This window comes from Sphaeramia orbicularis, chromosome 9 (genome assembly GCF_902148855.1).
Source record: "Sphaeramia orbicularis chromosome 9, fSphaOr1.1, whole genome shotgun sequence".
Taxonomy (NCBI): Eukaryota; Metazoa; Chordata; class Actinopteri; order Kurtiformes; family Apogonidae; genus Sphaeramia; species Sphaeramia orbicularis.
In genome coordinates, this window is record NC_043965.1 from 26,971,480 (window position 1) to 26,995,272 (window position 23,793).

The window sequence follows — 23,793 nt, forward strand, 5'->3', positions numbered from 1 at the left end:
GCACCATAGTTCTTAATCCATATGTCTATCATAAAGGTTTTGTAATTTGTTATTTCAACTCGATAACTTGCTTACATGTATAATAATATATCATGTTTTGTAATAACATTATGCTCTAAAATGGCCCAGTGTGCACAGTTGTACAATCAATATTTGATTTGAAATTAGAGTAAATATATTAAGTAACATAAAGTAAAGTACACACACACCAGTACTTAGATAAATGCATTTAGTTCCTTCAACAACTGCTCATCAAACCCTAATGTAAACACTTATGTCTGGAAGTGTGCACATGGAGTATATTTCATTTTTGGTTATTCAGGTTTTCACCAGTCTGAACATTTACATCCCCCAGCCTGTTCAAAAAACAAACCACACACACACTCTGAACAAATACAAAACATCTCAAAAGATTTCCTCACTTGTGGACACACTTACATATGCACACTTCCTCACTGGTGAGATCAGAGGCTTCTGGCACAAACAGGAAGCTAATATAATCTAATATCAGAGCCTGTTTGAGTTGCACACATCATCTCCTCTGGCCACACTTACTGTGAAATCCTCATGAGCTTCGTACTGACTGTATGTTTATTTTACTGACACAACCATCGGGGAATGAGCAGCCATGACCAAACTTATGGCTGGCGCTGATGTGAGCGTACATAGTTGAATCATGTTAGAGTGACTCCCCGGCTATGACACACAGCGCATAAAATATCAGTCACAGAAACGGTCTGTTTGCTGTAAAGCTTATGGTGACACAGTTGCACACAAGCGCACATATTTTCAGACACACTGTACACATACACAAACAAGTTCAGTCAGTGTGGAACAGTCTGGCAGAATAAAGACAAACTGAAGATTACTTAATGTGTGCAAACAGCCCTGCTTCAACATGTGCACTCAGATACAGTATATGTACCCTAATCAAAGCTTTCTCTGAAGCATTTCCCAACCCATAAACTTTATTTGAGAAAGAGAATGTGGAACAGTTTCAAGTCATTTGCAATAAAAACTTTTAAAATTATTTTCAACAGCCACCAGTATGTAGGTTTTCAGTTATTCATTTATGAATTATAGCTGTGGGTGGAGAGACCGGGTGATAAGGTGCAGGTTCACACAGGTTGTTTTGCATATATAGCTGAGTATTCACAGTTCAGTGTCTGTCATTGTTGCTTGGGGGTATTTACGTTGTCTGCTCCATGTACCCTCTGCAGGCTTGTCCTTTTGCAACGATGTGGACGATTCAGGATTTATGACTTTTTAGCTGTTTCACTCATAGGAACAGAATCAGTGTGCTGTGTTTACTCTGTACTTTGTGCTTTTGTTTCGAAGAACTTCACACATTAGTACAAAGTTGAAGTTTAGACGGTTTGGTTGGTTCACTCTTCAGTTGTAGAACAACAGTCTGAGACTGAGTTAGAAGTGTGTGTTTTTCAGTTCCAGAAGTTTTCATTGGAAAACATGAATTAGAAGTTAAACAGTGTCAGCCACTTGATAGTGAATACCCGCTAATTAAAAACAGAATACAGAATATCCAGATATTTTGCTCAGTGGATCAGAAGTGTCAAGACTTCATGGAGCAGATTTAAATTATAAGAAAAACAGGAATCCAGCTGCATTAAAAGTTATGATGACTGAAAAGTGTGAAGAGTCACAAGTCAATATAAATTACAATATTATTTTGGTTTATATCTCACATGTACAGACATGTGGACCTTCGAGTCTACTGAGGAATATTTAACAAAATGTCAGGAAAGTTACACTCCAAAAAAAGGATGTTGGCATCTACCTCCTGTTTGATATTAACTTGAGTGTCATGTGGTCTCATGTACACCATGAAATCTGATTTGCTATAAATATGAAACATGATTTTGCTCATATTATTTCTTCTACTGTTCTGTATCATTATATCAATGCATTCCTCATAATGAAGAGCACTGTGTACCATTAGTCACCATTAGTTTAGTTGTTATTACTTGCAACTCGCAGTTTCTGTATTATGACACAAACAGGATATATGAGAAATATGTACAGCAATAAAGACAAGTATTTCAGAGACAAAACAGCCTCTACAAACCAAAGTGGCCAGTATTTAGTGCCTGTGCATGGATTTTTTGCGTGTGTAACATTAGCCTTCATTCAACACGTCAAATGTTTCTTATTGTTTGGGTTTTCTTTTTGCCATAGGAACGCAGGTCACACTACAATCTGAGTTTACCCTGTAGAAGCCATTTTAATCAGATTTCTTTTGGTGCATTTTTCATATCGTGCACATGTTTCCTGTATTTTCTTGTTCTATCTGAAGAAAGGGGACTGATAAATTAATGTGCATGCTCATTAAAACCCAGCAAAAACAAGAAACCTAAAGGTGGTGTAAGACTTTTGCATTGTTCTACATTTCTCAATGAATCCAGGAGAACAGACTAATGACTGTGCTTCCAATACGCTGACTCATTTTAGAGTGTGATTGTAGCCTAACAATGGTTAACCTTATTAAAACACACTTACACTTTGGTCTTGCGGCACCTTTTTTCTCCTCGGCAGCTCATTTTACTGGCATCCAAAAGTAACTCCTTTTGTTGTGTAGGAGGAAATGATGCCACCATAACTGCCTGCCGGTGATGACATTATAAATCTGTCACATTAGTAAAAAGCTGGAACATGGAAAACCAAATAGCATGATTGAGATGATAATTATTTTTCTTCTCATTCTCCTTCTTGTAATTAGTGCTACTTCTTTGTAGTGTAATAAGTGATACAACATGCACAAAAAGCACCCACAAAATGTACCTAATGGTGGTGATTTGGCTTGATCAGCTTTCTCTCTGCCAAGTAAAATACACCGGCAGCACTCCATCGGAAACCCATTATTCTCTTCGGCATACACAGTGATTTAATGGCACCCTACCAACGTTTTACAACTTTTATCTCTATAACCTCTTCATTATTTTGCAGACAACTCTCTCTTTCTCTCTCTCCCTCTAAGTTGTGGTAGGCGGGTTTTCCGCCAGCAGGGTTTGGTTGATTCTCTATTGATTTGTTGGTGGGGCAGAGGGGGAGGAGGAGAAAGTGAAAGGGGAGGAGTAGAGGAGAAACCCCGGCCTGGTGTGGGAGAGAGAGATGTGATTGTGCGTGTTTGGGACGAGAGAAGGGAGCGCAGAGTGATCCTAATCAAGGCAAAAGTCCGACGCACACTTATATCACGTGGGGTGTGGATTTGTACTGAGAAAGTGTCGCTGGAGTGACTTCTGGTTCTACTTTGTTTTCCTCCTCTCTTTGCCTTTCCACCCCTCCTCCGCCCTGCATTCCGCGGAGCAGCTGTGTTTTAATGCCCCTGCGCACCCGAGGACGAGAGGAAGGAGAGAAGAGTGAGGAAGAAGAGGCAGAAGAAGAAGAAGAAGAACAAGAAGAAGAAGAACAAGAAGTGAGAAGGCCTGGACACCACCCGTCCTCGCCCTTTGGAGGTCTGTCCACTCTCCCCACCTGGCCCTGCATGGACAGGGATGGGGAGAGCCGGATGCTGTTGCCGCGGGGCTGAGCGCCTCGCCTCCCCGTCTTCGGTGCGCCGCTTCCGGCCACTGCTGCTGCTGATCATCGCTCTCTGCTGCGGTGCACACATAGGTAAGTAACTACACTCCAACACTGCAATAACAACACGGCTCTCGGGCATTGTTGCTACTAATTTGTAATTGTTCACACTCTATTATCCACTTTGCTGTTATCAGCTGAATAAGTAGTCTACATGCAGGTTAATGTTTCTTCTGGGTCTGTTGCGTGTGGCAGTGATCAGAGGTACTTTATTTGTTATTAAGCGTTTTTAATCTTTGTTTTACCGATTGGTGTGTTGGGCCTGATAATGGCCCTCACTCCAGCGGCAGTGCAGCAGTCTGAGCACGGATCGAGTTTCTCCTCCTCTCCTGGGCCGTCATTCTCCTGTCTGCCCCTTAATGGCTCATGGAGGTGGGGAGGAGAAGGAGAAAGAGGCTGACTATCTCTCCCCATATCCATACAGTAAATTAAAGAAAATAAAGATATACTTTATCTGTCTTTGTATGTGTAAACTTCAGGATCATTATAGTGCTGTGCAAATACAAACAAACCTATTATGAAGCAGAGTTTATGTTAATTGATGTGATACAAATCAGCCATAGCCAATGATGATAAATTAGTGACTGAGGTTAAATAAGGTAGACTCAAGCATGAAGAAGTGCTTATCTCTCAGTTTAATATTACGTTTAGCATGTTACATATCAAATGTAACACATTTTATATTGGTTATTGTTTGTATTCTGATGGTTTAATAAGAGCAGAAAATCATATATTTGCCATTTCCTTGTCTGCTGAAACAGCAGTTAGCCGACCTTAACTGAAATCCAAAAGTTAATAAGGTGTTTTTGAAGATTATTGACAATGAAAAGTAATTTCTTTAAAGGGTGCTCTTTTGTGGTTGTTTTGAGGTCACGGGTTGTTGACATTTCATTTCCATATTGCTGTTTTTGCTTTGAATTCATTTGGTAAAGTCATGTAAATTAAATTTTGTTTTGAACAAAATGTAGGATGGATTTTTTTTCCCCCCTTGGTTGTGTGTTGTTGTGTGTGCAGGGGGTCGACTGTTGTGGCGGCTGTCTGTTGAGGAGTCACACCTCCAGTAATTAGTTTAACACGGCTCAGGCAGCAGGACAAAACCGCCTCTGCGCTCAGCCTGGTGGGAACAGAAAGACCCACTTCACATTAAAGACCCACTTGGCACCTTCTGGTTCATGTGCGTCACCTGGAAAAAATGTGTATTATTTAGTCTTTTTAGTCAGAATACAATTTTTGTTATAAACTTGACCATCTGTCAGCTCCATGTGTCTGTTTATAGATGTGTGGAGTGTAGAGTGTAGAGACAGAAAAAGAAGCTGCATCTGTACCGAGGTCCTGTAAAGCTCTGTATGTCTATGCTTAGAGAGCTGTTTGTGTGATTTGAGCTCAATGTGTGAGAGAGTGCACAACAAGATGATCAATAAGCACTTCACAGCCAGTCTCTCGGTTGAGAGATGATCCCAGTAGATCCTGTTCTGATCTCCTGAGATCAGAGGAGTTATAGGTTGCTGAATAGGGAGACAAAGAACTGCCGGGCGAGCAAAACCAAGCTTCTGGATCTTTTGACCTTTGTCTGATATTAAAGAAGGTGCCTGAGGAACACCATAAGGGGAACTGAGCCAGGGAGATGACCAGAGGGTGAGGAGACCAGCCAGGGAATGTGGCCACAGAGACCTGAAGAGGGCTGAAGGCTGAAATCAGGAGGAAAATGAACACACACACACACACACACAAAAACTGACAAAAGATGAGGCTTGAAAAAAAAAGAAAAGATGAGATACTGAAGGCAGCTGGAAACAGGGGGGATGGATGGAGTGAAAGAGAGGTTAATATTGCGGTAGGACATGGAAGAGATGGTGTGGGCAACAGGGCATTGCTGATTGTTTTATTGTGTCTGTATTAGATGCTTACCCCTGGGATGAAACAAACCAGGCTCTCCTCCCACGAGAAGTTTACCCTCCTCTGTCTTATCTTCTTAACAATATTTTGCAAGTTAATTCCGTATTCATCACCTCAACTCTGGGTACCACAAATTGCTTATTTATATGCACATATTGGATTTCTTTTGAAAGTACAGCTATGCATATTTAGAGAGGAAGCTTATGATGGCCGCTGCACAAAAGAGAGATCACAGAAAGCCTTGAAGAACAAAAAAATGAAAATTGTGTGTTAATATTGATTTTGAACATTATTTATCAGCAGGAAAAAATTCCTCTTGTTTGATGCATTCACAGGAGAGCAAGGTCTGCTATTGAGCTGCACAATGAGAGCCGCTGAGATTCAGTGTCTTGCTGAGTGAAACTTCAGATGATGCCTGTCATCAGAGAGGCTTTAACCTTTATAAAAGTCTGTATTTGGAACGGAGTCCTTCAGTTGCAGGGTCGAGTCCCTTCTCGCTACGTCACCCTGTTGGGAAATGTTGGTGAATGAGTGCTTTTGTGTGTTTTCCAAGCAGCTCATGATTCTGATACCCTCTGAAAGGGAATGAATCTAGTCTGATTAGATTGGGAACTGTATTTAGGTTCTGCGGGCAGATAGGGAAAAGAAGGAGACTGTTGGTGCGCCAGCCAAGACACAATATGTCCTCAGTACTAAGACCGTCTGTACAGTGGTGGCTGGCATGGCAGGCAGCCTGTGTGCGTGTGTGTCTCTGTGTTGGTGTCAGTATTTAACAGGCAGGAGAGACATTCTGAAGCGCTGTGTGAGTGGGGGTCCGTACCTGCACCCTGATATCTAAAACTCAGAACACTACTGCCCCCAAATGGTGGCACCTGCCTCCATCATGCCCAAAAATCATTCAAATGTACAAAGAAAGACAGGAGCTGGAATGTGCTGTTTGCTTGTGTGTTTTTGTAACTTGTGGTTGTAATGTGATGGTGTGACATTGAGGGAATCTGTTGACGTCAGAAGATGATATACTTTCTGTTCTGCTTGGCCATCAGAAGATCATACCACCATTTAAAGATCACTGGCTGTTTGCATTTTATCCATGTTTGTGTGTGTGTGCAGCTGCCCATACAATGCAGAGCCTCTCTCTGGCCTAATCTAATAGGAGCATGCTGTGACTGATGCATTAGGTCTGGCCTCTAATCTCTCTTGTGCTCTAACTCTCACTCTCTCTCTCTCTCTGATCTATGATATAAAAGGCTGGTGTGACCTTTGTAACATCCAGAAATGTAATGTGTGCGAGGACAGAATGATCAGTCTTACAATGAGTTTCCATACTTTAATGTGATGTAGAACAGCATCTAGTCTGGAGCTTATAGTTGTAGGTGTAGACAAAGAGTAAAAAGATAAAAGGAATAAGAAAAACAATATAACTTAAAGGTGTATTTAATAATGCATAGTATGTTTTTGATGGAGTGTATCCTCAGTTGCTTCATTAAATTATTTACACTTCTTCTTCAAACAACTACAAAGAATAAGCTATAAAATATTGGTGTATGCATATAAAGCACACAGAGTGTTGTGTTTTATCACACTCCTTCAGGTTAAATGTTCTTTATCTCCTCTCTGGCTGCTCTTTGGTTTATTACACTCTAGTTTTATTACTCTCACGCAGCGGCATCGCTGATTGATTAAGTCTTTAAATCTGCAGTCGGTTCTTTTCTGAGTTTTATTAGGTTTGATTGTAACAGACCAGTAGCATTGTGTGTCTTAGATCAAAGCTTTCTTTACAGAGTTGTCCTCTGTTATCACATGTAGACTTTCCAATGTTGCTGCCATCCAGATCTCAGTTTAGCTCACACCTACTTTTACAGACTTGTGTGTTAATCTTTCAGGTTCATTTTAGCTGGTTATTCATTACTGTTACTATTTTTGTGTTGCTGACAGTATTATTTTGCTCTGTGTCCTCTGCAGGTCAGTGCCAGGTGGCCACACCTCAGTGTCGCATCCAGAAGTGCACCACAGACTTCGTCTCCTTGACTTCTCACCTCACACCGGCTGTGGATGGCTTTCACGTTGAATTTTGTAAAGCTTTGCGGGCATATTCTGCGTGCACCCAGAGAACAGCCAAGTCCTGCCGGGGGAACCTGGTCTTCCACTCAGCTGTGCTCGGCATCTCAGATCTCATGATCCAGAGGAATTGTTCCAGAGATGGGCCCACTTCGTCCACACACCCCGAGGCCCACCATGAACCCTGCAACTACCACAGTCGTACCCAACATGCCCACACACACTCCCATGCACACACACACACACACTCTCACACCCACAGTCATGGCCACAGCCACCCACAGCCTGGCTACTTGTTCTGTGGGTTATTTGGGGACCCGCACCTCAGGACATTTAAGGACAGCTTCCAGACTTGTAAGGTGGAAGGGGCATGGCCTCTCATTGATAATGACTATCTGTCGGTACAGGTCACAAATGTTCCAGTGGTGACTGGCTCCAGTGCCACCGCAACCAATAAGGTGAGGAGAACATCTTATATAATGCGCTGTAGAGAGAAAGTGGCGTTTGGGTCTAATTTGCTGTTATTACAGCAGCAAGAGCTTCTTGACTGAGCACAGCTGGTGTAATCTACTTTATTTCAGAGTGTTACACAGAGACCTGTTTTCAATAATGACCTCAGTGCTGCTTTTTTGCTTCATTAAATGAAACTTATCACTGTGAGGCTTGAAATCACCCTTGCTTCCTGCTTTACTTTTTCTGTCTTGTGCTCAGTTTCTCTCAGTTTCTTTCTACGCCTCAGACTCACAGGTGTGAGGCAAACAACCAATCTTGTGACTGTCTCATGTGACTGTAGCAGTGTCATAAACCTAACTTGGTTAATAGCGGCATATAGCCTGACCTCTAATAACGTGGAATGAGATGTGTGAAAGGTCTCACTGTTTACTTATGTGTGTGTTTGCAAGTGTTTGCGTGTCTCATGCTTAGCACTTAAGGCCAGCTTAAAGCACTATGTGTGTTAAAGGTTTTTTTATCCTAGTTCGACCAAAAAGAGACACAAAGAAACGCATACACATCAACACACAAATAAATGGAGGATGAACCGCACAAGGTGATCTTTGTGGTGTTAAAGAACCTTTGTTGATGTTCTCGTTGATGATTGGCCCTCTCTAGTATAGTCAATAGCTTTAATTATTAAAACACATACACACTGATGCATACACTTAGTCATGCACACGCAGACACACATTAAGCAAATGTATGGTTACTACTCTGTGTAGCTAAAGGTTTGACCTTGTGTCAGAGGTGGAGCAAGTTATTAGTCACGATTATTAGGGACACACACAAACACACACACACACATACACACATTAACAGCCCTCCAGGCTTAATGGCCTGCCAGCCCTCATTCCTCATGGCTGTCATGTGAACAAAGCAGCCATTCACCGGAACTATGATGCTAGTGCTAACCGTAATGCTCACACCACACCCTGTATCCACCACTGCTTCCACTCACCACTGGATCCCTATGTGTGTGTCTTTGTGTGTGTGTCTCAGCATGTTTGTATAGCTGTGTCAAATTACAACTTGTTAAAATGTCATTTAGTAATTTCTCAAATGTAGTGTGATGAGAGCCAATAACCTGTGTGTGTAATAGGTGAACGTTAATATTTATGTTCGTGTGTGTGCATGGGAGGGGGGTGGGGGTGGGGGGTTGGGTGGGGCAGAAATAGCTTTTCACTCATCCCTGTGATGAAATTTGTGTTATAATTTATAGTGTAATGTGTAATCTGTACATACTATTTTATGCATGTCCAGTGTTTTACCATGATAGTCCAACGTGTAGATTTAGGAGATTCTTATTGCAAAAATAGAATATTCAGAAATACTCTGATGTGAAAAACTTGAATTGTTGTGTTTTTTTAACTCAGAATGAGCTGTTTCTACAGAGGGAGCAGGTCTAGTTATCTTCCTACACAACAAACTTATTTTTCTTTTTCCATTATATTTTGGGTGACCTCTACTTGTGTATGTATTTGTTGTGGCCATCATAGTGAAGGATAAGGCGAGGGGTATTCAGTTAGTCACACATCTGCTCAGTCTATAACAGTAACCATTACAATAAGTAACGCAACAACAGTGATTTGTACATAAATAAATAACTGGTGTTTTCCCTCTCTACAGGTCACCATCATCTTCAAGCCCTATGAGGGTTGCACAGACCAGAGAGTCTACCAGGCTGTTACAGACAACCTCCCTGCTGCCTTTGACGACGGCACTGTCAGCAGTGGAGACCCCATCCACCTTTCTGCTGCTGCAGATGGAGGAACTGGGAAGGTCCGAGCACTGTGGATCTCTGAGCGTAGTCCTGGCCGACATGTGGAACTGCATGCTGGTTACATTGGTGTAACAGTGATCGTCCGCCAGCTGGGCCGATACCTGACCTTGGCAGTGCGGATCCCTGAGGAGCTAGCACAGGCCTATGATGCCACCCAGGACCTGCAGCTCTGTCTGAACGGATGTCCCAGCGGAGAGCGCATTGACCAGGGGGGGCATCTTCCCCTTCCCCTGTCTCCTCCTGCACTCGGCTTGCAGCTTCAGCAACTCCGCCGGCCCACCTACTCTTCACAGACACAAGGATCCCCCTATGGCGGCTCACAGGCGTTTGGGGTGGAGGGGGCAAAAGAACGCTGCCGGGAGCAGCTGGAGGTGCAGGACATTTACTTCCACTCATGTGTGTTTGACCTGTTGACCACTGGGGATGCTAACTTCACAGTGGCAGCGTACAGTGCCCTAAAGGACATGGAAAGTCTTCATCCACACCAGGACAGATGGAGGATCTACCCCAGAGGCTCTGCCACCTCCACCTTACCCCCTCATTCTCATCCCATTAAAAGCCTTGCTCTGCTCCTGCTGTGTGCGCTGAGTGTGGGGTTCATCTAGGAGGTGAAGCGTTGATGCATTGACCCGTGTTTCTGTGTTGTGGGCTTGTATGTGTGCACTGGAAAGAGAGTTTTGGCAGTTTTTTTTTGCTGAGCACTGACACTGAGCACTGATTCCTCTCATGATCAGAGAGGCAGCAGCCTGGACAGTTACTGTGTTTTTGTCTGGAGGACCCCAGACACACAGGCAACACTGTCAGCATCGTATTATGAGGGTCTACATGGCTTAATTAGCCTTTTGAGGAAAACCGGAAGAGAAATCGTTATTTGGATTGGACTTTGGTGACAATGACACAAACATTCTTGTGCAGATTGCGTGTGCATCACACAATGCGGATGTACACTCCACACTGTAAATAGTTTATTTTGTCTTCAGTGAACAGTGTAATGCCGTAGGGTTTTTTTGTGCTGTTAGATGTGATTTTTCTTTAATACCTCAGACAGAGGATGTTTGTTTTAAACAGAAGCACTTTATTTATTTTATTTTATTTTTTACAAATCCATATCAGTGTTTCTTCCTCTCACATACTGTCCTCAACCAAAAAATCCAATGCCTGTAGTTTTTGCTGGCCTTCTACTAAGTTGAAATATAAGGAGCTGCCATTTTTGTTAAAATGCATTAGTTTTCCAGTAGCAGATTTGACTCAGTATCCTGTTTTAAGTCAGTCAATGTGAGTTGTTCTCTTTTGAATGTATTATGGATATTGTCAAAGCAAACGCCATCAGTACTGTTTTGTTGCTGTTTGATGAATTCATTGTTTTTTCTCAGTCATGATTTCAATGAGTGTGCGTGAGAGAAAGTTGCGTTGGTGTTTTTTAATGAGTTGGTGACATGCTTGGATGTGTTTTTATTTCCTCTCAGAATTGTGCTAGAAGCATTCTCATATTTTTATGGCTCACCGTATTCTTTGTAGTGTTGAATTGAGCCAAAGACAAATGATAGAGCCTTGTCAGAGGGGCGCAATGGTTTTTATGTACAAATAAAATATGAAATCCCCACTAAACCAGCACCCTCCCTCTCCTCACATTCCCCCTCCCCATGTTTTTAACTTGCTACTGTAGACTGTTTTACTCCTACTGCCACAATTGATGAGCTGCTCCTTAATGGGATATGTCTGATACCAGAGCGTGAACAAAACACTGCTAATCACTGAGAAAACCTCACCCCTGCTGAGTTATGTGCTTCAGCAGTGTGTTGATGGAAATGTATGCAATTTGACACCTGACAAAAATGTCAGTCCTTCAGACTATGAGCCTTTAAGACATGTACCATTCTGTATCATGATGCCCCCATTTGGTTGGCCATTTAAGCTTTATCTCAGTTTTTAGCATTGTGATTTCTTACATCATGTGTGAGTGTCAGTTTGGTGAAGAGTGACTGGTCAATGTTGAAATACTTAACTTATTTATGAACGTAGTATCCTATAGAGGAAGGTAAGCTCCATATTCTTGCTATTGGATAATAATTTAAAAATTGTCAGATGTGATTGTACTGCCACCTAGTGGTGCTCTGTTGCTATGTCTGTGTTACTCAAGGCGCTCAAAAAAAAAGAGGAAAAATACTGTGTGCAAGTGTTTTATTTAAAAAAACAATAAAGGAAAACAATACAAACGTATTTCCTGTTTATTATTTCAATATTTTAAAAAATCTTAATTTTAACCTACGTTTTTTGCACAAATTTTGACTCTTCAAAACTCTTTAAAAAACATTAAAGATATGTTAGACTCCACACTAACAAACACACCCATATAAAAGTATGAGGTCTAAGCCATGTGCTGGAGGTTTGGTTTAGATCAGATACATGGTTTGGCCTCACAAACACAACCTGGTTCAACTGCCACAGTTGGCAACACCTGTCAAGAAGAAAACAGACGCGCCAAAAAATTCACAGCAAGACCTGCTTCTGTTAGCGTGTGGAAATGATCTTCATGAAGTAAACCACCACCAAACATCATCTTCCCGTGTAGAAATCCTCACTGCAGACTTTAGACAAAAATGGTGTCTTCTTAATCTCCTGTTTTCTGGGTTAGTAGTATGTTACTTTGCATCAGCAGCTCTGCACTTCCAGTCTTCTGAAAGAGCAAATTCCAAGTTAATCTTTGAAATGGTTGCACTGCTTTCATATGTGCGACATCCAGATAATCTCCCACCACAATCCACTTAAGGAACACAAGCTCTTACCACTTTATAACGGCGTGAATTGTCATTAAGCTGTTGAAGATGAGTATCTTCACAACAAGCAGTCTCAGAGTCAGCACAATCACAGTGTTTGTCCACACAAACATATCTGGAAATTGAACTACATAGAACAACACAGTCAATCTACAAAATGGTCACAGGGAGTTTTACTTATTGAAAGCACTATTATATTTTACCTGTCTCATTATCCTTTTCTTCATAGCAGGTCTCATCTTGATCTGAAATTGTTTTAAATTTAGGTGAAAATATGACAATGTTTTCCATGAAATTAGAATTTACCAAAAACACATTTAACATACTAATGATTCAACACATGACTGGTCATAGCCCAACCTGAGGACGAAATGTGCTGCCTCCTGAAGACTCTGGGGCGTCGTCTATGATTCACAGAGCAGCTGTACGCTGGCCAGTCACTAGTCGTCACCGTGATAATCGCCACAGCGCTGTGACCCCGATGCTTCCCTTTTATTGCAACATTGACAGGTAAGTTGTGACCTCTGGAAGGTGACCTCCAACTGACTTCTAGGTGTCCTCTCCTGAGGTCACTCACCATACAGACCAGCAGTGTCCAGCCCAACCTCTGCCCTGACAAGTGGACCGGAGGGGCAAGAGATGCCAGCACATGGCCTTTGACCCCACCTGAACCAGGCAGAGGTGAAGAAACAGAGTAGATCAGTGGTTGAAGAAGTAATTCTACTCTTTCCTAAAGCAGAAGTAGCAACAGAGTAAAAGTCCTGCATTTAAAATATACAGCAAAAATGCCTTAAAGGATCAAAAGTAAAGCTATTTGAAATAAGCCATAGTAAACTAATGGCTTTTCAACAGTTTGTTTCATCTACACTCATATTTGCTAATTGATTTAAATATTTAGACTGTTTTATGTAGTTAAGTACTGAATTTACAAAGTACATAATTTGGGCCACAAAAGGATAGGAAAGACTAGTATTAATTTTTTTCTGTTGCTTCTCTGGAGGAACTGGGTATTTGACGTTAAACATGGATATTTTTGCATTTAAATTAACACGTGTACATGTGGCGTTTTGCGCATTATACAGTATTTGCAATTTTGTATCATATGTACATGATCAATTTGAACCAACACTGTTGAATAAAATTTTAAACAGTAGTGTATGACTACAAGAAGCACCAAAGTCAATATAAATATTAAGCCAGGTTTAAGCCAGTTTAGTATTTTACTGGAGAAAATGATAAACAATTACTCAAAAGTTTGAAATGGGAGTAAAAGAGACAAAATCAGTAGAAGTAAAACGTAGCATTAATGGGAAGTATCTCAATATTAAACCTGAACACATTAGTGAGTAAAATGTACTTAAAAGTTGATGCAGCTTAGTGAGTTTTCCTTTCAACACCTAATGAATAAATTCAACACAAAAATCCTTAGAAGTTAATATTCGAAACAAATCCATTCATGTATAAACAATGAAAAGCCTGTACCTGTCCATAAGCAGATGATTGGAAGGTAAAAGAGACCCCTGGATGGTTTCATCATGTCTGTTTCAGTTGAAATGACTTTTATGTTCAGAGATCACAGCCTGGTCTATGTGTGTGTGTGTGTGTGTGTGTGTGTGTGTGTGCGTGTGTGTGTGTGTGTGTGTGTTCCTTTACACTCTTGTTGTGTATGTGTAAGTACATGTGTGTGCAGTTTGTGGAATGGGAGCATGCCTTTGGCTCTGCCTGGAGCACTGCATTATGGGGCTTGTCATGTTTCATTGTGGTGACCTTAAACTAACAATGGAGCCCCCCACCCCACCCCATACACAGACATAGTGAGTAAGTAAAAGACAGAACACACAGTGAGGTCTTCCACTAATGAAGTCAGTGAATCAGGACAGTAACGTGGACAGTGGTAACTCTATGGTGACTTGTTGAAAGAGCTGGAGAGACCTGACACCTGCTCACGGCTGTTAGATCTGAGGTGAGAAACTGATCATATCAACACACACCCAAAGCATTAGACAACACCTGCAATGACTGTCAGAAAACAATAACAGTTGGTCTGTGAATGAAGCTGTTACACCTGCTACTGAAGTGTCTTTTTGATTTTTCCTTCTAGGTCGAAAGTACCTCTGAATTAATGTTTTAATTATTTTCAGGTCCATAAGCAAAACTGAATAACACAAATTAAAAACCCTAGTCTGTATTTATAACAGACTAATCACTCTGTCTGGATCTTCTAAAAAAGACCTTACAGAACACTTTCCTAAACAACAGGTTAAACTGTCATTTGGTTGCCTCTGCCCATTGTTTCTCTCTCTCTCTCTCTCTCTTTCTCTCTCTCTCTCTCTCTCTCTCTCTCTCTCTCTCTCTCTCTCTCTCACACACACACACACATACGCACACACACACATTGTCCGTTTATTTGCATCAGCAGTGGGTGGAAGCTTAGAAGAGAAAGTGAAAGCTAACAGAGGAAATGGAGGAAAAGGGGAGCTAGAACGAGCGAGGTAAAAGCATACTTACATTCCTGTGAAAACATTAATCTGAATAAAACAGGACAGCGGTTTGGCGACTGTAAATCTTGTAACAATAACTCATCTGCTGTAACAAACAGAAGCTTTAGTGTCCGCTTGGGCCAGTGTAACCTCATGTGAACCACACTCCTGCAGCTGTTGTCACCTCTCAGTTATAGCTGTGTGCAAGCATCGCTTGGTCCACATGGAAAATCATGTGGTCCATTTGTTTGTGTGTCCTTCAGTGGGAGATATACTGGGTTCAGAAACCAGTGTGATACTCACAAGGTCCGGAAGTAAAGTATGATTTACCCTTGAGCTGCAAACAACAAGCAGCTTTTGGAGTTACACAAGAAAAGCCAGAGAGAAGAAGAATTCATATTTTTTTCAGTTTGGTGATTATTGTTTATTCCAATTAATGTTTAGCAGTAAGTATTAATTCAAGATGTCCATGTTTCACAGTAAAGGTGACCTTTGGTGCTGTAACTATAATCAGGAAATTGGCTGTAGGAGCCAGACTATGAGCCCAGATAACACAGATTAGTTTTTACACATTTTTAAAATATATGGCATTTTAACCTGTAACCTGTTATTATCTCTTCTAAATCATCCTCTTCTTTATTTCAGGTTTAAGAGAACGCCATCTGATCACTTGCTTTGGTTTCCTTCAGCTTATCTGGCAGGTTTTGACAAATTGACAAATAACATCAGCAGGCTTTCAACGCTCATGTGTGGATGTGAGCAGGAGCTTTCAGTATCAGCTGTCAGCCCATCATTTGGGTTGACTTTTTAGTAATTCTGTGACTGAAGGACATTCCATCTACAATGGACCTGGTGAAGCTCTTTGTGATATCTGTACTCCATGTTTGTCTGGTTGGATGTCAGTCCACTCAGAGTTCACAACAGGCATCACGCCCTCATCCTCCCTCAGGAGGTTCAAGTAATCTGTCCTTCCCCTGGAGTCGCCTGCGCCTGCCGAGGTACTGCCCATGTTCATTTTTAAGAGCCGCAGAAAAGAAATTGAAAAGAAAATTGCCTTTCTGGGTTACTGAATAAAAATCCGAATGTGTCTCTTCATTTTAGGTACATTATTCCAATTCACTACCACCTCCTCTTGCACCCCAACCTCACAAGTCTTAGTTTTACTGGGTCAGTGCAGATCCAGATTGATGTCCAGAACAATACAAACTGGGTTGTACTACACAGCAAGGGCCTGCAGATCTCTAAGGCCACAATCTTGGACCAGAACTTTGAACATCTCTCTGACCAGGTAATGAATAAAATTTCAAGATATTGGTGAGAACTACGGAGTAACTGATAATAAAATGCTGTCACGATGTGTTACTGAATGCAGTAATGGTTTTATGATGTTGGAATACAACTGAAACAATACGAGAGCTGAGAGGAAAAATATACAGTGTTCCTAAAGGGACAAAGAAACAGGAATTATGTATTTATTCACTACATATTAATGTCAGTTTCATAGAAATTGACAGATGAAATCATCATTATATAGAAGTGTAAATAGTCTCACCTTAGTGCTACTTTAACACACACAACTTCGACAATACCCATTTGAATCCGCCCTTTAAGTAGTGACCCTGATTAATCAAATAAGAAAAATAATTGTTTAATATTAGGAATGCTGGGTATCATTTGGTACCAGACCAATGTGATGTATTTACCTCTTTTATTTCAGACAAGTTGTTACTACAGATATAAAATGCATTGGGATCTCTTTATATATATATATCAGTTAAAACTAAATCAGCTTATAAAATATTTGATCATATTCTATTTTTCTCTCCTCAGGTTCTTCCTGTTCTTCATAACCCTTCCCATGAGCAGGTGGGCATTTTCTCTCCCAGGGTGCTTAGCAGCGGTCAGAAGTATTTCCTGTATATTGAGTTTGGGGCAGAGCTCTCAGAAAAATTTTTTGGATTCTACAAAAGCACATACAAAACCAGCACAGGAGAGACAAGGTAAGGCCAGTTTTACTGCTTAAATTTTTTTAATCTGCAGCACATTGTGTATCAGCGACTGTCTCTTTTCAGAGTCTTAGCGTCAACTCACTTTGAACCCACAAGCGCTCGGCTGGCTTTCCCATGCTTTGATGAGCCAAGTTTCAAAGCCAATTTTTCTGTGAGGATTCGGAGGAGCCCAGAGTTTATTTCTCTGTCCAACATGCCTATTGTAAGTTTAAGGAATGTGCTATTATCTTACAAGTTGTCGTGTAACTTCAACAATAAAAAGGTTTCATAAAAGATCTGTCTGTGTTTTAGGTTAAGACATTGGAGATCAGCGGTGGTCTCCTTGAGGACCGGTTTGTTCCAAGTGTAAAGATGAGCACATACCTCGTAGCCTTTGTTATTTGTGACTTCAAATCTGTCACTGCAACAACATCCTCTGGTATTCAGGTATTGCCCTACACACAGGCTTTCATTTCTATGTTCAAACATTATTTTCACTAAAACGTGTGTCTTTTTTCTCTGTTGTTCTACTGTAGGTTTCCATCTATGCTGCCCCTGAGAAGTGGCAGCAAACCCACTATGCCCTGAAGGTTGCTGTCAAAATGCTGGACTTTTTTGAAGAGTATTTTAACATTCGATATCCATTACCTAAACAAGGTGGTGCCTTTATGTGTTCAAGCCAGATGGCACATCCTTATTCACAGTAGATATTACATTTATTTTGTCTCCTTCCTGACCTGTGTTTTCTCTTTTCTCAGATTTGATAGCTATCCCAGACTTCCAGGCAGGTGCGATGGAGAACTGGGGTCTGACCACCTACAGAGAGACCAGCCTTCTCTTTGACCCCCTGACATCCTCTGTTTCGGACAAACTCTGGGTTACCATGGTGATTGGACATGAGCTCGCCCATCAGGTTGGAATGAGAAAGAGTGTCTGACTATTATGACTGGAGCTCGTACATCACTGTGTAGCAGTAGTCACTCTGTTGGAGATGTAGTCAACACAAATTCTTATCTAAAAACATGGGCATAGATAGATAGATAGATAGATAGATAGATAGATAGATAGATAGATAGATAGATAGATAGATAGATAGATAGATAGATAGATAGATAGATAGATAGATAGATAGATAGATAGATAGATAGATAGATAGATAGATAGATAGATAGACGTAGATGTACAATGTTTATCCCAAACTGGGAAATTATAGTGTAGCAGCAGCACAGCATGACACACATACAGTAACAATAGAGTACCACAGCACACATGGGCAAAAAAAAGAAAAACAACACAAAAGCAAGCACTGTACATTATAAATTAGAAGTATAAACGACCTTTCCACTTCGAACCACTGTTGAGTCATATTTACCTTTGCAGAAACCTTCTGATTTTCACACTATTGTATCATAAGTTGGTGTGTGATCTGAAAGATATGTCAAATCATTTAAACAGGGTACAATAGATAAGAGACAGAGGCATTTATGAACCAAACAAATATGAAAATACACTGTTGCCTGTAAAGTTGAAATTTTTGTTTGTTGAAAATTTTGTTTTCAGACACATTTATTGTTTTTTCCTATTTTTACACATCGGTAATCACCTTTGACTTGCTGCAATGATTGCACACTGAGTCTCAGTTACACTTTATCCATCAAGAATAAATGACATTGTCACAATCATTTCATGAGAAGAGGTAAAACCAAGGAGTGGGTGAGCCACAAGTATTTAATTTTCTCTATACACTCTATACACTTTTTCAGATGTACTTTATCATAGACAGTACTCAGACAGGAATTTTGCTGTCAACATTATTTTCATGTCTCTATGAAGTAAAACACACAAATTATACATGATAACATATAAATATATATAAACAAACAAACAAATAAATAAATATATTTATAGTTACAGATTTTAAAATTAATTAACCCAGAATCTTTATTTGTCAGTATATATTCTGCACATGGACATTCACACTGAAACTGAACTTTTGAATTGACTGAATTGAACTGTACTAGCTGAACATGCAGGAATACACCACACACACACACACACACACACACACACACACACACTATCAGGTGCCTGGGGAGCCCATGCGGGGTTAAGTGCCTTGCTTGAGGGCCTTCAGTTACAAGTTGATTCTTCAACCTTCTAGACCATGGCTTCTCCCTGTGGAAACATTGTTACATTTCCAGACCTGAAGGACATTCTTGTCCAATAACATGTCATGACATTCTGTGTTTCTGTGGCTGTTTTTACATGATGTATCTTTATTTTGTAATTTACTTAATACTGAACTTTTATTCCCCAGATGGGAATCTTTGCACTAATGAGCTTTATAGAGCGTTTAACTCAAGTCTCTTCGGCAGTGGTTTGGTAACTTGGTGACCATGGAGTGGTGGAATGATATCTGGCTGAATGAAGGATTTGCCCGATACATGGAGTACATCGCAGTTGAAGCCACTTACCCTGAACTCAAAGTGGTACGTGTTTTATTTAATCTGAAAGGTAGCTTTGTTTATTTGTACTGATTTTAAGAACAGGACACAAATGCTGATGATGTTCCATGTTCCATAATCTTGCAGGAGGAGTATCTGCTACACACATGCTTTGCAGCAGTTGGCCTCGATTCTTTGAACTCCTCTCGGCCAATATCGAGCACAGCAGAGAACCCAACTCAGATCAAAGAGATGTTTGACACTGTCTCCTATGACAAAGTATGGTTTCAGTCATGAATGCACTTTGACTTGCAGACAATTACTCTCTTCAGTTCTGACTGTTCTAGTCCTGTTTAAAGCTGGGACAAAACCCAGTAAACATACATTTCTCACTACATAACTGTGTTTATATTACTGTGCAAAATTACATATTTTCATATTTGTGGCTAACAATGCTAAGACTGTTTCTGTCCTTTCTTCTGCCAGGGAGCATGTGTCCTGCATATGCTTCGGTACTTTCTGACGGATACTGTGTTCCAGAGTGGGATAGTACGATATCTCCGCAAATACAGCTACAGGAATGCACACAACCAAGATCTATGGGACACTCTGGCCAATGTAAGAATAACACATATACGTAGCATTATACACAGCAATGTAACAATGTCACAATGTAATAAACTGCATATGCATAAAATCTGTTTGAAAATCAGGGTAAGACTTAATTTTATACCTATGTGAAGTTGTTTTTGTTGTTACTCTTGGTTGTCACTTTGTGTCCTGCATTTATTCAATGAAAAACTGACAATATACATTTACAATCGATGAGGTGAAAACCCGAAGGTAATAGATAAATGCAAACATTCATTTCTTCTTCAGTTGTTCTGTAATTGTCCTTTAAAGGCCTGTTTCTGAATGTTTTAGACCATGTATTCATCTGATTAGTTTTGTATTACTGCCAGCTATTTGTTTAGTTTTTTAATTTGCTTGTTTTCTTTCCAGTCAGGCACTTATTAAAATGCATTTTATTATAGTACAAAATTCAATTAGCTGTAAGTTAGTGGATGTTTGTCTTCAGTTTAATCTAATTTAATTACAGCAGTTTTAATTGCACTCAAATATGTTATCTTTTTCCAATTTTCTAATGCAATTTAAAATGCTGAGAAGTACACACAGCCTTGCTAGGCACCAATAGTGAAGTATTTAAAAAAGCAGAAATTGTTTTTCATTGTAATTGATTTTTAACCTCAAGCAAATTTAAAGTGCATTAAATAAAGTACTGCATTTTGTTGCTCAGACGTGCTCAGAGGAGGACTTCATCTCAGGAAAACACTGTTACATTAGCAGCCAGGCTTCAAAGAATGCTGTGAGTAGATGAAGAGCAATTCATTGATGTGATTTTCCCACAATGTAAAAGATTATGACCTGTGGTCGATTGCCTTGAACTATGGCAGCGGCCGATTGATTGTGTACTGCTTCTCTTCACTTTCTGTTATTATTTTTTGTTAACTTTCTGCTGTCGACTGTATGTGCTAATGTGGTTGCATGATTTGATTTCCTGATTGTCTCTTTTAGTACCTGTTTGTGGGGGAACACCTGAACCTGACAGCCATGATGAGCACCTGGACTTTGCAGAAGGGTATTCCTCTCATAACTGTGACTAGGAAGGGGTCTAAGCTGATGTTTAGGCAGGACAGGTTCCTGAGGACGGTCCTGCCTACAGACCCTCTCTGGTACTCACTGCAACAAGGGTGAGTACACTCATGGAAGTTTTTTCTGTTCTATTCTACATTGCTCTCATAATCTAGCTCTCATCATCAAATTTTGATGTATTAGTAACTCCCAGGGCTTACTTTTAGATCTTATAACTTAGATTTTACTTTTGTAGCTTCCTTTGGCATATTCCCCTGACGTACAAGACAGATGTTTCTAATGCAGTTCACAGACATTTAATGACCAAAAAAACAGGTAAGAAGAGAAAGAAACAATCTACTTAAAACACCTCGATGGCTGGTGGCTGTCCCATAATTTATGTTGTATTTTTGTTATTTGTGTGCCCTACAGACAGTGTACATATTGGGGATGACATCAGCTGGGTGAAGGTAAACACTGACATGACTGGCTATTATGTGGTTCATTATGAGGACGGTGGTTGGGATGAAATAACCAAAGTCCTGAGGGAAAACCACACTGCTCTGAGCTACAAGGACAGGACTCACTTGATACATAATGCAGTTCAATTAGTCACGTAGGTATACATGTGTGTGTGAGAGAGATTTATGTCTGTTTGTTTATGTTTGTAGTTTCACACAAATATGCAAGCAGCTAACCTCTAAAATAATTGTATTATCTCTATCTGCAGAGCAGGTCATCTGCCGCTCAATAAAGCCCTAGATCTGATTGGTTATCTGCAAATGGAGACACACACAGTGCCTCTCCTGCAAGGTTTGGGCTATCTGGAGGCATTTTACTCAATGATTGAGAGACGGAATGACCATAATCTGATGCACAACCTGGGGGTAAGAGGTCAAACATATGCCAGAGTCAGTATACAGTACTATATGAGTAGAGGTGTGATGTGGTGTCTCTGTCACTTGTGTGTCAGAGGCACATTCTGGGGTTTTTCCGTGGCATCATTGACCAGCAAACATGGAGTGACAGCGGCTCTGTGCTGGAGCGGCGGTTCAGATCAGAGGTCCTTTCACTGGCCTGTCATCTGAATGATCAACCTTGTCTGGAACAAGCAAAACAGAGCTTCAAAAACTGGCTTCAGTCCAATGGAACTCTAAAGTCAGTCTGTTTATATTACATTATAGCACAAAACCACAAAACTGCAATATTTTCTTCTTTGATGCTCCACGGTATAATTTATGTTTTATCATGTACTTCTACATTTTTGCTTGTGTTCACTTTAGTCTACCTACTGATGTGGCTGAGACAGTGTTTTCAGTCGGAGCACAGGATGAACACGGCTGGAATTCACTCTTCTACACATATACCACCTCTCTCTCTGAAGCACAAAAACACAAAATCATGTCTGCTTTGGCCAGCACCAAAGACACTAACAAACTGCACAGGTACATTTTTTTTCCATTGGTTTTTGCACAAGGGTTATGGTGCCACCATGTGGCAGAAGAAGTTATTTCAGGTACATTTTCTGCTGCATTAGGGGACCTGTTTTGTTTTGGGTCATTTTAAATCCAGGTTGGAAATATTTCTCTCTTCATGTATCTATGGTGAGGCTCTAGAGCTTTCACTCTGTTCTTAATTTAATTCCTCCTTATTCCATATTCAAGTATGGATATTATTCCATTGTATTACTATTCATGTATTTTATGCTTCTAAATATTCCTTTTGTTAATGTAAATCACCACTTTATACTATATAGACTGTTTGAGCCATGGGGCATTAACACAGCAGTTTATTGTGTGTGTGTTTGTAATGCAGACTGCTGGAGCTGGGTCTGGAAGGGAAGGTGATTAAATCCCAGGAGATGTCGGCTCTTGTGCTGAAGGTGGCTGGGAACCCACGGGGCATCACCTCGCCTGGAACTTTGTCAAAAAGAACTGGAACAGACTGGTTCAAAAGTTAGTTCAACATGAAATAGACATGTGATGATATGAACATATCTTGACCCTGGACTTTAAGGAACAGTTTAAGGCTACCACAGCCTTAAACAACAGTGTGTGTAGGAAATACTGTGTTACTATTCTCTTCTCTTTCTGGCTCTGCAGGTTCCAGTTGGGCTCATCTTGTATTAGAAACATCCTCATTGGCACCACCGGCCACTTTACAACTCCAGAGGAACTCACTGATGTAAATGCACTGTGACCATATTAACTCATCTATTAGTCACTAGGCATTAGAGAGATATACTGATTTATACTGATATTGATACTATTTTACTCCATTATCCATTTTTAGTTATCTTTATTTTTATGTGCATGAATGAATATATTGATTATTATGTGTTTATTTGACTGATAGATGCAGCTCTTCTTTGAGTCCATCAAAGAGCAGATATCTGAGCTGAGAGCCGTTCAGATCGCCCTGGACAATGTGCAGAAGAATATTCGCTGGATGCAGAGGAACCTGGAACCTCTACAGAACTGGTTAAATGAACAAATGAAGACAGCACAATGAGAGGTGGTGGTTGATGGACAAACATTTGAATGTTTTTTAACATAGATGTGGGCTTTTATTCTGATTCTGGAAATACCTCAGAATAACAGAGAGTTTTATTAAATACATTTTTTAATTTACTGGGGCTTTATTTTGTCA

The 23,793-nt window shown here is 40.4% G+C and overlaps 2 protein-coding genes across 2 annotated transcripts; both read left to right on the top strand.

Annotated features, from left to right (window-relative positions):
- Window positions 1–3,088: 3,088 nt before the first annotated feature.
- rgmb (repulsive guidance molecule BMP co-receptor b) lies at window positions 3,089–12,043 on the top strand. Its single transcript, XM_030143955.1, has 3 exons — window positions 3,089–3,627; window positions 7,453–8,006; window positions 9,670–12,043. The coding sequence occupies exons 1-3, from the start codon at window positions 3,510–3,512 to the stop codon at window positions 10,426–10,428; spliced, it is 1,431 nt and encodes a 476-aa protein (XP_029999815.1). The 5' UTR covers window positions 3,089–3,509; the 3' UTR covers window positions 10,429–12,043.
- Window positions 12,044–15,042: 2,999 nt separating this feature from the next.
- Window positions 15,043–23,768, top strand: erap2 (endoplasmic reticulum aminopeptidase 2). Its single transcript, XM_030142972.1, is given in 22 exon segments — window positions 15,043–15,092; window positions 15,726–16,078; window positions 16,182–16,368; window positions 16,911–17,080; window positions 17,153–17,291; window positions 17,381–17,515; window positions 17,605–17,725; window positions 17,827–17,981; window positions 19,444–19,557; window positions 19,660–19,791; window positions 19,999–20,130; window positions 20,810–20,878; window positions 21,088–21,263; window positions 21,401–21,480; window positions 21,577–21,760; window positions 21,875–22,031; window positions 22,118–22,302; window positions 22,428–22,589; window positions 22,960–23,045; window positions 23,048–23,099; window positions 23,247–23,328; window positions 23,500–23,768. Coding segments are annotated over 21 exon segments (2,829 nt in total). The 5' UTR covers window positions 15,043–15,092; window positions 15,726–15,923; the 3' UTR covers window positions 23,656–23,768.
- The last annotated feature ends 25 nt before the right edge of the window (window positions 23,769–23,793 follow it).

What these genes read in the sequence shown, in the direction of transcription:
- rgmb (XM_030143955.1), top strand. Translation starts at nt 3,510, where the DNA reads ATGGGGAGAGCCGGATGCTGTTGCCGCGGGGCTGAGCGCCTCGCCTCC. An exon ending in CTGCTGCGGTGCACACATAG is followed by an intron (nt 3,628 to 7,452) that starts GTAAGTAACTAC and finishes TGTCCTCTGCAG; the next exon opens with GTCAGTGCCAGGTGGCCACA. An exon ending in GTGCCACCGCAACCAATAAG is followed by an intron (nt 8,007 to 9,669) that starts GTGAGGAGAACA and finishes CCCTCTCTACAG; the next exon opens with GTCACCATCATCTTCAAGCC.